Here is a 12,230-nt window from a genome sequence, read left to right as displayed (position 1 = left end):
TCACTCAGATGTTCTTAAAGATATCCCAGGAAGTTCGTAAAATGCTAAGGATATAATAATGCATGCTGCTTTGGCATACCTTCACACCCTGACCCTTGATATTCAAAAGGAATTCACCATCCTTCCTTAAGTTTTTCTTTATCTGAATTTGCTTGCAACTGGCAAAGGTTTCACCTATGATGAAAATATAAGAAAAATAATAGTCAGGAAAGAACAACCCAGTACAAAGGAAAAGATGAGACCATAGTTTGCATTAAACATTTTGTAATGGTGAAGTATATTATGGTGCTTACATGAAACTAATACTTTGCTGATTGAAGACAATTCACAAAGAGATAAGAAGTTACCAAGCCTCACAGAGTCAATAAAATTGTGTATTCTTTGTGAAACTTCACAAAATTCCATTAAAATGTCACACTGTTTGTAATTTAGAACAACATGTGGGTTGTGGGTCTCTCACATGACTCTTTCAATTGAGTGCAGACTTCCTAAGGGATACTGACAGGAGACTGTGTTGAGCAGAAAATATCCAGTAGTGAAACATATTCTGCACAAAGCAGCTTCCTGGCTGCACATAAGTATCCACAATTGCCTAATGCTGAATTTATCAACATTTTATTAATACTGATTAATGCAAAATTTGGAAAACATTAAATGAATTCTGTTGTCATAATTAAATGTACGCCATATCTGCTCCTGGAAGTAGGGAAAAATGTTTGATTAGTTGTGAGCACAAACAGCAATTCCTGTTCCTGAGGTTTTTAAAATGTGTAATGTTATCAAGAGAAAAAGTGTGTAGATTTTATTAAACAACGTCAGCAACTTAGGAGAGTCAGTCATTTTTCATTGATTTAAGAAGAGATATTTTGTAACAGAGAGTAGAGGGGTGTTGATTGGAAAGAGACTATTAAACACTGAAAGGGAAAGCATAATAAAAAAGTATGGAAGCAATCTAACAGCATGTGGGAAGTTTAAAATAACAACTAAAGATGAAATTACAATGATGGGTAGAAATAATGTTTCTATTGGAGTGTATGCTTAAAGTTGTTATGAAGATGAAAATGTAAGTGGGTAAAGAGTAAATTCCATACCTGTATCCCATGAGAGCGTCTGCAGATTATTATGCTATGGAGTATTGCTTTAGGCAGATTGAAGACAGAATTACGCAAATTCTACATTATTTGAATATAGTATCTTTTCAGTTACAGGTCAATGATTTTTTGCAACTACAAACAAGATTCCAAATTGATAAGTTGTCACTTTGGCAGGGTAGGGAACCATGGTCTCTAGAAAACAGCTGCTGACAGTGTAGCTTGTATAGCCCCCTGCTTCACTGCAGGTCAAACAATTGACAGGTTAGTCACTTGACAGTGTGGAGCTGACATTATCTGATTAGTGAAAAGGTGTGGAGGAAGCTTTAAAAGAACAGCTAGTGCAGTTGGAATTGTCAAGCCCAGAGTCGAGGAAATTGGGACCACTGCAGCGTTACAACATGAACATGTAAGTGGAAGCTCAAAACAGAAATGTCACCTCTGAGTTCCCTGTTAGATATTCTTAGTGCAGAAGTAGAGAGGAGTAAGATCTTTCATGAGTGCTGACTCATAGTATGCTTGGGTCAACAGTAGTTGAGTTGTCCAAGTTGTGATGGCATCTCATTGTATTTGCTGTCTTTTTCATTATCTTCTCCCCCTACCATGCCTCTGGAATGTGGACTAGGACAGGGGAATCATAAGTGAGTGAGAGATAAACTTGTGAGGATGGAAAAGACAGAAAAGAGACAGAACATTTGAGTGCTAAATCATCTATGCATTGTTGACGCACTGCCCTTCCCATCACGCAATATCCATCATGCCCACCTGCAATTTTTTCTGTAATGTCCATCAATATCCCCTCGAGGTTGGGAGCCTAAGTTGACCCCTACGTATCTTTGGAATAGGATCAAAGGGTTTTTGATAGTGCACTTGATGTCATGATGTCGATGGTCAAAGGCATAGTGGTCCAGTAGCCAATGATGGGCAGGAGTAAATGCATCACTGGATATTCTAAAATCACAATGTCATAATGGCATACACTTGAGCCCCTCCAAATGTAGTGTAAGTGGAAGCAACATTCAGTGACTGTGGATTGATCACTAATGATATTGATATTAACGTATTACTTTAAAATCCTCCAAAAGTAGCATCCTTGGAAACAATAAATGGCCAGTGACTGCAGAGATCCAATATACTGCAAAGAGTTTAACACAACATTATTCTGTCTCCTTAAGGTCATGTTTTTGGGGCTCTTGGCACCGTGATTGGAACCTCTTCAAACTGAAATGACACTCCCATCAGCCTTGTTATCATAATTTTTACAGCATCCTAATGAATCTCTGAGGAATCAGTACAATTGAACCAAGAGACTCTTTGTGGTACATCCTGCTGACTTTTCTTATTTTCTTAACCTGAATGAACTGCTGGTTGTGACTGCCTTTTACCAGGGCTGAGAGCTGACATACCCTCCACCTAAGCCTATCTACTTCACTCATTTCCTGATCTTCACCTGCTCAGCTTGAGTTGAATATTGACCTACTGGTATGTCTTTAGCATGATCCCTCCAGAGCCTAAAGCTCAATTAGGCCAATCTTGATGGTCCATTAGATAACACTTGACCTCATTTTGCCAACTTACTCAAGTTGAGCTGAAAACATCAATACTGAATGGTGGAGAGTCCTCACTCCTCTTCTAGAGACTAGCAGCTTTCAAGATCTGACATTTATGGTCACTCAAAGGTGCTCGTTACTGTTCCAGAAGCTAGTAACTCACATGGAGAGATCATGATGGTTGAACTTCTCTCTTATGGTATGCCTTCCGCATGATACCTACAGAGCTTAGCAACTCATATAACCCCATCTAAATTCTCCACTACATAACACTTTGGGGGTCATTCTGACCCTGGCGGCCGGTGACCGCCAGGGTCACCGACCACGGGAGCACCGCCAACAGGCTGGCGGTGCTCCCGAGGGCATTCTGACCGCGGCGGTTCAGCCGCGGTCAGAAAGGGTAAACCGGCGGTCTCCCGCCGGTTTACCACTGCCCTACAGAATCCTCCATGGCTGCGGAGCGCGCTCCGCAGCCATGGGGATTCTGACACCCCCTACCGCCATCCTGTCCCTGCCAGGTCTCCCGCCAGGAACAGGATGGCGGTAGGGGGTGCCGCGGGGCCCCATGGGCATGGGCACTGCAGGGGCCCCCGTAAGAGGGCCCCGCAAAGTATTTCAGTGTCTGCTAAGCAGACACTGAAATACGCGACGGGTGCAACTGCACCCATCGCACCTCTGCAACTACGCCGGCTCAATTCTGAGCCGGCGTCCTCGTTGCAGGGGCATTTCCTCTGGGCCGGCGGGCGCACTTTTGGAGAGCGCCCGCCGGCCCAGAGGAAATGTCTGAATGGCCGCCGCGGTCTTTTGACCGCGGTGCGGTCATTCAGCGGCGGGTCAAAATGACCCCCTTTATCTCATTGTGCCCATTTCCTTAAATTGAGCTGAAAACTGTCCACACTGACTGATAGGAAGTCTTCGACCCTCTTCTAGAGCCTAGCACCTTGCATGGGCTACCCTTGATGGCCACACAAGGATGCCCCTTAATTTTCCAAAGGCTAGCAGCTCACATGGTGAGAACACAATGGTTGAACTGCTCTCTTATTAGTCCTAATTTTTAGGCTGTCATCCTTATGCTCAATTTTACGCTCATGTCCTGTTCTGCATTTGTATGTTTCTACTGACAGTCCATTAGTTCCTTCATCTATGTTAGTGTCTTCTAGCATGTAATACTGATAATCTGTGCAATGCCTTTTAAAAAAAATGTGTTTTCTGTACGATTTCAAAAGCAATAAAATACATATAGACTACCATCATGCATGATACATAGTAAGCATCATTGTCCTTAATCCAAACAGTAGACGTGAATTACACTCCTTACAGATAATGTTGGTATAATCTTCACACAACTCTTCATTTCCCTACATTCTAAGGATATAGGTCTGAAGTCTCTCTTCTTGCTTAACCTTTCAGAGTTCAGCTGTAGCCTTGGTACTCTCTTATGGGCACCAGATTCTGTTGAACTTCCTTAGGAGCCTATCCCATTGCATTTTACAGTCATACACAAGTTTAAGGATCTGACTATAGTGCCAAGACTGTGGTCCACCTGCCAGAGTTACACGCGTGCAGACCATTAGTTTAATCACGGTGGAGACTACTCAGTCTCCACCGTGATTAAACCCCAACAATGGCCTACAAGTGAAGGCTATCATTGGCAGGCCTCTAACTCTGACCACCTTGTTTACGTGGTTGGAATCATAGGTCAGTTTTTACTGGAAACCCTGGCAGTAATGGGCAGAGAAAATTGCTAAATGAGCCTCTCACCATGGGAGATAACTCCCATCGTGAGGGTAGCCTTTTCATTTGTATTTTCAAAAAGAAAATCCTGCTTTGGGATTTTATTTTGGAAAATAAAAAAGAAAACATTTTGATTGACGTCTCCATTATGTTAACAGAGCTGTGAAAACAACTTCTAAAAGCATTGAAAGGAAGCACTGTGATGGGGGTTCCTGCCAATTGGCAGTCATTTCTAAATTTAGCCGGAGGGGGGAAGTAGTCTCTGCCTGGCGAATGTTAAGTCCTCTGCCAGGCCAATGGAGACTACTCCATCTGCCAAATTATACATCAGGCCCTAAGTCTGATTTCTATGCACCTATCGGGAAGATTGATCAGCCTCCTCCTCCCCAAATGGCATGTACAATTACACGTCACCACCATCACGCCAATGTCCAATAGCAGTTTTACTTATTTGGGAGGTGCATTGTCACTCTACAAATCTAATATTAAGAGTCTTGCCCCTTTACCCATGGAATCCTTTATCACATGTGACTCCCTTCTGGAAAGGCTGTATTTGGGAACATAAACATAAAATATGGGAAAAGCATCTTATTTGACCAGATTCCATCAAGCAGATGTTAAAATAGCCCTACTAAATGTAACCAAATGTGTTCTTGTTCAGTATATTCTATGTAGAATTTTGATCTCTACTTAAGCTTTCTTGGGATATCTGGTGAAGAATTCTTTTTTTATAAGTGAAGAATATTGCTTTTTTCTACAGTGGCTCTAATAAGATCCTATTTTCTAGTTGAAAGTCAGTTTATAGATGGACGGCCTACTTAAGTTGTTTATAGTGGAATATCTCTATATTTGCTAGTTTGCATATGTTCTTGAGGTATTCAAAAGTTAATATTTTAGCTTGCTCCCAAACATCCCTCATCATACTGGTAGGGTTCCATTCTATCAATTACTTAAATTACCTAACTTCTCTAAGGGTTTTACTGCCTTATACGGGGTGCATTTTATCAAAGTGCTAGTCCAACCTAAGAATTTTATTAGAAACCTTTTGTGCCATTACTTCTGTCAAAGGGTGTTCAGTTAGCCTTGTCTGTCTATTGTTACAATGCAGAGCTAGAAATAACCCCAGGATCCCATTTCATATCGTTCTACTTTATTTATGGAAGGGTTTATACTGTGGTAAAAAAAGAAATAATTGACAAATAGTAATTGAAATTCCCAATATTGTTTATGAATGGCACGCAATGTTATGCCACCAATGCTAATTCTCTGATTTAATGTCTATAATGAAATCCTTGAGGCACCAACATCCCAAAGTAAGATATGTAAATCAATCTGTAGGTGCTTTAAAAAAAATCATCCAGGACCTAACAGGGTGTGTTTTGAAGAAGAATGAGAATCTTTGCAGTGTCATCTTCTTGTACAGGGCTGTTGGTCTGCCGAGGAATAGAATGATAGTATTCTCAAATAGTGTATGTCTTTCTCAGAATTTATCCAGTGACCTATAGAGAGTATGCTGAAAGTATTATTTTTCATTTCAGGTGATATACATGATTTTTGAAGGGCTTTGATCGGTAGCCACTAGGCAACTGATGTCTGGACTTGGAAAGCTGACTATGGCTAGAGAACAGATTTGATTATGAATCCAGAATACTTCCAAGAGATCAGCAACAGTCCACATATAGTCACTGGGGGTTTGACAATGTAATTCTCAAAATGTAAGAAGTCACTAGAAAACTGCACATTAGAACTGCACATACATCTCAGAAATTTCTGATACTGTCTCATTTGAGTACTACCCTTCTCCCAAATGCCATCTCACTCTAAACTAGGACAGAGACATAACGCATAATTTCTTAACCCTTGCATAAAATTTGTGGTGCATGTTATGTGCATGGGTTGAATTGGCCTCAGTTTCCAGTGTATTGCACTAACTGATGTGCAGTTTTAAAATTACATTCACTGCCTTGTATATATTGCAACAAATTGTTACATTTCTGTTTGCAAAAGGCCTGTGGTCTACTCTTAACTAAAGCCAGACAAAGGTTTTTCCTTTGCCTGCAAAGTAAGGAATCTCTAACGTGACCCAAGACAAAGTTAAAACTACCCAGCCTCACTGTAAGTCAAGGTTTACTTCCACAGCTTGTCCTGTGAGTGGGATATTCAACAACAGGTAATTGTGTTGTCATCTAAAACGTATTAGCTAATACACAGATTGCAAGACTGGGGGCAGGGATCTAAATAGCAGGCAGGGAACAATGCAGGGGGCTGGGGAGGAACATGTTCTGTATGAGCTAAAGAGCAATATCCATCATGGTTGCTTTAAAGACCCCCTCATTGTGACAGACCTTTTCTATATCAAACTTAGATAAGTAGTTCTTTATTGGTGACTGTTGAGATGGCAATGTCCCCTGAATGGTGCACAGTCATGTTCTCATGTCCTGATTGTCGTCCGGCTGTGAACATCTGGTATCCTGGTATTTGGTGTTGGCCTTAGTCTCAAAGTCTCACGCTAATCAGTGCGTGCAAAAATCTAAGCCTGTCACTTAACATGAGTGATGTCCTTCATCTGTCCTATAACTAGGAGAAGTGCACCAAACATGCCATCATTTGACTAATTGTTGACTACTTTCTTTTTAATAGATTTAACATGTAGACCAATTGTGGTAGCATATGTGTTTCATGAATCACAAGCATAAAATCAGCAAGTAAAAGGAGAGGAATGTGGGGTGTGGGTGGTTAATGCATTATAATGTACTGTTCTGGCAGCATAGACGGCCTAGTGTCTTTTTCCCTTTTCAACACTTCTTAGTCTGCAGTTTGATGGTGTCCTGGCTACAGGTGTGCTGAAATCCATGACAGATGTTGAGAGTCTTTGGAAGATAAGTGAGGGTGGTGGTCGTGACAGCTTTGTAAAGTTTACAGCTGGTTTTGAAGATGTGCCGGGTCAGCAAGGAGAGCCAGTGGGGTTTTATTAGGATGAGGTGATATGATCAGATTGCTTAAGGGCCTGGATGAGACGTGTGCCACATGTAGGCTGCTGGTGTAGAGTCTAGGAGACCATGGAGTAGGCCACTAACACCATTCAGATGTGAGCATGAGGGGGCTTGAACAGCAGTTCTGAAATCCCTTTCTAGAAGAAATGGTTTGACTTTCTTTAAAACATAGAACTGGTACCAAGCCATCTTTTATCCGCAAAGTTGAGGTATGTGCCCTAGTGACTTGGCATTGGACCAAAGTTAGGTTTGAATCCATCAAGGTTCATGCCATTGAGCCAGGTTTGTACTGATTCATATTTATTGTTCTTGACAATTAACAGGAATTCAATCTTGGTTTGGTTGAGCTTCAGGTAGATGCTGAACATTAAGGACTGAATGATGTGCAAGCAGTGTTAAAGGCATTGGAGGTATGGAGCAGAGGAGACTTTCAAGTAGAGTTGATTATCATCAGCACAGTGGTGAATCTTGGTGTTGTTTTCTGTGAATAGAGCACCAGGAGAGAGTACGGAGCCCTGGAGGACTCCACAGATAGAGATCTTTTGTGACCTGCTCGTGCCCATGTGAACAATCTGGTATTTTTTAGAAAAATAGGAGGAGAATCAGTGAAAGACACTGCTAGTTAGTCCCATTTGAGGCTCCAGAGTGCATATGAGGGTGGAATTGATGATTGTGTCGAAGGCAGCTGAGAGGTCTAGCAAAATCAGGAAGCAGTGGTGATCTTCATCTGTGTTCAAGGAGGCATCAGCTCTAATACGTAAAATGGGGGTCTCCATGCTACAGAGTGATCTGAAGCCAGATTAATAGTCATGCAGGAGATAGTTTACACTGATGTGGTCTTGGAGTTGAACATAGACTATTTTATCATTGATTTTGCTGTGGACTGTCAGGACAATGATGGGCTGGTGAATGGCAAGATCATCAGGGTCTAGTCTGGGTTTCTTTAGGAGAGGCAGGATCTTGCCTATCTTTTGTGAAGAAGCTTTGAGGTTGAGTGACAGAGGTATTAACAATGGTACGTAGGGGTAAGGGAGCATCTGCAGAGAGAACTTTGAGGAAGCATGATGGTAAGACATCATTTTACAAAAAGTGGCTTTGAGGGAGTTAAGTATCTCCACAAAATCTGGGATAGAGGGCTTTGAAGGTGAGACACTGTGGAATTCTGACAGAATGGGTGGGGGAAACAGGCTTGATGTCATCGATGTGACTTCAGTTTTTCTGCTTTTTTTCACAGAAGAAGAGGTTGAGGTTATTACACTTTTCTGTGGAGTGAGGAATAGGTAGGTCAGGCGGGGGTAATGCAGAGCTTGATAGTTCTGACTAGTGTACTGCTACTATTGGTGACTTAAATGATGGTGTTGGCATAGTAGTTTGCTTTGGCTGATATATGATGAGCTGGCTATGTGTTGAGCAGAGTGACTTCATTATCAGGAGATCTTCAGGATATCTGTTTTGCTTCCATTTTCTTTCCGGTCTAAAGATGGGTCACTTACTGCCAGCAAGGTCTTTAGAGTACACGGTGCTGAAGTCTTTGTCTTGCACTTGTGTGTTGTAATTGGGGTGGGATTTTTACATACCTTTCTACAAAATTGTTGAGATTATTAAACAGGGTTTTAATGTCAGATGTAGCAATTGATAGAGTGGGAGATGAGTTCAAGCATTAGGTTATCTAAGGAGAAGTTTTAGAAGGATCTGAAATTCTGTTCACCTCTTTTGTGTTGACCCTGGTCTGTAGGTAGAAGGCTAAGCTTGAAGATAGTGATGGGAAAGTGGTTGGTCCAGTCCAGGGCTATGAGTGGTTAGTGAAGAAAGTTGAGGATGTGGTCTTTGGAATTTGTTGGTTGTGATACATGCTGCACCGTGTTGTGTGTTTTGATGAGGCAGAAGAGGGTGTTTTTTGACCAAGGGGGTAGTGTGGGCATATTGGATGGATGAGGTAGCAAGGAGATCTGAGAATTCATCAATGATGTCTTTTTCTGCCCCAGAGGCTTGTAGATGAGATGGAAAGTAGAAGTCTGAGTAGACAATAGTGGAAAATGGCATGCAAAGCAGCTCCACTGATTTGAGTGTTATTTGCTTGCTTAAGGGGTAGGACCAGGAGGACTTATAGATAAGAACAAGCCCTTCTTCCTTTTTATGTGTGTGGTCCACATGATGGATGCTGTAGCCTGTAGGTAGAAAGATGTCTAGGATGTGTGAAGATGTAGATGTTAACCATGTCTCTATGATGAAGAGGTTGTCAAGCTTGTAATAGTTGATGAGGTCTATAATGTCTGCTGAATGGAGTACTGTAGAATGAGCCCTGATGCTCATGATTTGGAATGTGTTAATCAGTCAATCAGGATTCATAAAGCACGGCTAATCACCTGACTAGGTATCCAGGCACTTGCATGTCCTGGAGGCTTAATCAAAGGTCCTGAGGGCCATTTGGAATTCCATAAGTGAGGTGGTGGGCCAGAGGTGTGTGGGATGGCTGTTCTAGGTTTTTGCTGTGATGTGAGAGATGGAGTGTCTTCCACTTATGCTTTGGTAGATGTAGGGAGTATGGATGTGAAAGGGAGGCACAGTGTAGTCTTCACGGCAGTTGGAGTAAGTTCAGGCAGTGGTTAATGTACGCAGGTCCTTGGTTGTGTAGAGCCTTGTGTGCGTGGGTCAGCAGCTTGAATTGGCATCTCTCCTGTACAGGGAGCCAGTGGAGTTGCCTGAAGTGGGGTGTGATGTGGGTTCATCAGGGAAGGCCAAGGATGAGTCTGACTGTGGCGTTTTACATGGTCTGAAGTCTCTGTAGGAGATGTGTGGTGATTCCTATCGAGAGGGCATTGCCGTACGACAGTCAGCAGGTGATGAGGGCCTGTGTCATGGTGCATTTTGTGTGTAGAGGTAGACACTTGAAGATCTTATGTAGCATGCGCAAAGTGAGAAGCAGGCGGAGGAGATGTTGATCAGTGATTTCATGGTGAGCTTGTTGTCAATGATGAGTCTGAGGTTTCTGCCATGGTCCAGGGAGTGGGCGCTGGTCCTAGGTCTAATGGCCACCAGGAATCAATCGATGTGTTGCTGCTATTTCCAAAGATCAGTACTTCCGTCTTGTCTGTGTTCGGCTGCCAGTAGTTGCTCTTCATCAAAATCAGCAACACTTATCATGCATCTGTGGAAGTTGGTTCTGGTGGTGGAAGGGTCTTCGGTGAGTCAGAGGATGAGCAGGGTGCTGTCTGCATAGGAAATTATGTTGAGACCATGGCCAGCAGGGTCATATATTCGTTGAAGAGCGTGGGGTTGATTGATGAGCCCTGGGGACACAGCACGTGAACTCCTTGGGTTCAGAGGTGAAAGGTGGGAGGTGGATCCTCTGGGTTCTTCCAGTGAGGAAGGAGGTGATCAATCTGAGCACATCCCCTTAGATACCGATGTGGTGGAGTCTTTTGATCATGTTGTGGTGGGATACTGTGTTTAAGGCTGCTAAGAGATTGAGGAGGATCAAAGCTGCTGTTTCTCCTTGGTCAAGGAGGGTTCAGATGTTGTTTGTGGCTGCAATCAGGGCAGTTTTGGTGCTGTGATTGCTGCGGCACCCGGATTGGGAGGCATTGAGTAGCTGGTTCTGCTCCAGGTGTGTCATGAGCTGCTTGTTGATGATCTTTTCCAGTACCTTCTATGGGAATTAGAGCATGGAAATTGGGCAGTAGTTTTTGGGTTTGCTGGGGTCAGTGGAGGGTTTTTTGAGTAGTGGTCTGACTTCTGCGTGTTTCCAGGCATCAGAAAGTGGTGCTGAGGAGGGTGGTGAGTTCCTGGCCGATCCTTTGGCTTTCAGTGCTGAAGATGTGGAGAAAGCATGGGTCTGGTGGAGCTCCAAATTGGATGGATTTCATGGTGGAGGTGATGTTCTGGGTGGAGAAGATGTTCCAGGTGGTCAATGTGTGGATCGTGTCAGTTACGGTGGTGGTATATCTATTGAGGAAGTCCGTAGGTGTGGGTTGGGGTTCGAGGTTTCTGTGTATGGCTGCAATCTTGTTGTGGAAGAAGTGGGTGAGATTGTCGCACAGCTCCTGTGAGGGTGTGATGTTGCTTTCGCTGGAAGTTGGGGTGGAGAATTCCTTAATGATGTTGAAAACATTCTTGGTGTTGTTGGTGCTGGTTTCGATGTGTGCGGCAAGGGTGGTCTTCTATGTTGCCCTCAGCAGGTGGTGGTAGAGGTTGAGGGTGGTCTTGAAAGCTGCTCTGTCGCAGGCATCCTTGTTGGCGTGCCATCTCCTCTCAAGCTGTTTGTTGTCTCGTTTTTCTGTCCTGAATTCTTGGGTGTACCAGCTGACCTTTTCAGAGGATTTTCTGTGGTTGTTGATCTTGGGGCGATTCTGTTGGCGCAATTAGCGATCTAGGCGTTTTTCACTCCTTGTTTGTGGTTGGTGGTGGTAGCAGGGTTGGAGGTGCTGAGGGCATCTGCCCGGCTGGCCTTTGAGATTTGGTTCCACCTCCGGTGGGGGGAGCTGGCCATCTTTAGGGTGGAGTTGTGGGGACTGGAGATGCTGAAGTGAACGATATAGTGATCAGTCCATGTCACTTCTGAAACATGGCTGTATTTGATGTGGTTGCTGGAGGTCAAATTTGGTCCAGCGTGTGTCCTGCAGTCCGAGTTCTTTAGTTTGAGGGTTTGTGGAAGGTAGTGGGATGTGCACAAGGCTGGTTCTATGTGTTATGCAAATACAAGGTGAGTGTCTGGATCATCCACATTTGGGGGAGATTGTGGGAAATATGGGGACTTGAGCGAGGAGCATAATTACATCTTACCTTGTAAACTTCAGTGGGACAGGGGTTCTGGCCCAAAGCCCCTCCTGGCCCTAACATGCCCAAAGAGACAATGTCTGTGT

General features: G+C 43.4%; 1 protein-coding gene across 1 annotated transcript in view; it reads right to left on the bottom strand.

Annotated features, from left to right (window-relative positions):
• ADAMTS20 (ADAM metallopeptidase with thrombospondin type 1 motif 20) overlaps positions 1–12,230 on the bottom strand; it is a 1,292,194-nt gene that overhangs the window by 94,248 nt on the left and 1,185,716 nt on the right. The window contains exon 36 of the mRNA XM_069228834.1: positions 80–174. Within this exon, the coding sequence (XP_069084935.1) occupies positions 80–174 (95 nt within the window). The remainder of the gene's footprint in view (positions 1–79; positions 175–12,230) is intronic.

The sequence above is a fragment of the Pleurodeles waltl genome, chromosome 4_1 (genome assembly GCF_031143425.1).
Source record: "Pleurodeles waltl isolate 20211129_DDA chromosome 4_1, aPleWal1.hap1.20221129, whole genome shotgun sequence".
Classification (NCBI taxonomy): Eukaryota; Metazoa; Chordata; class Amphibia; order Caudata; family Salamandridae; genus Pleurodeles; species Pleurodeles waltl.
This window is presented reverse-complemented; position numbering and strand designations above follow the sequence as displayed.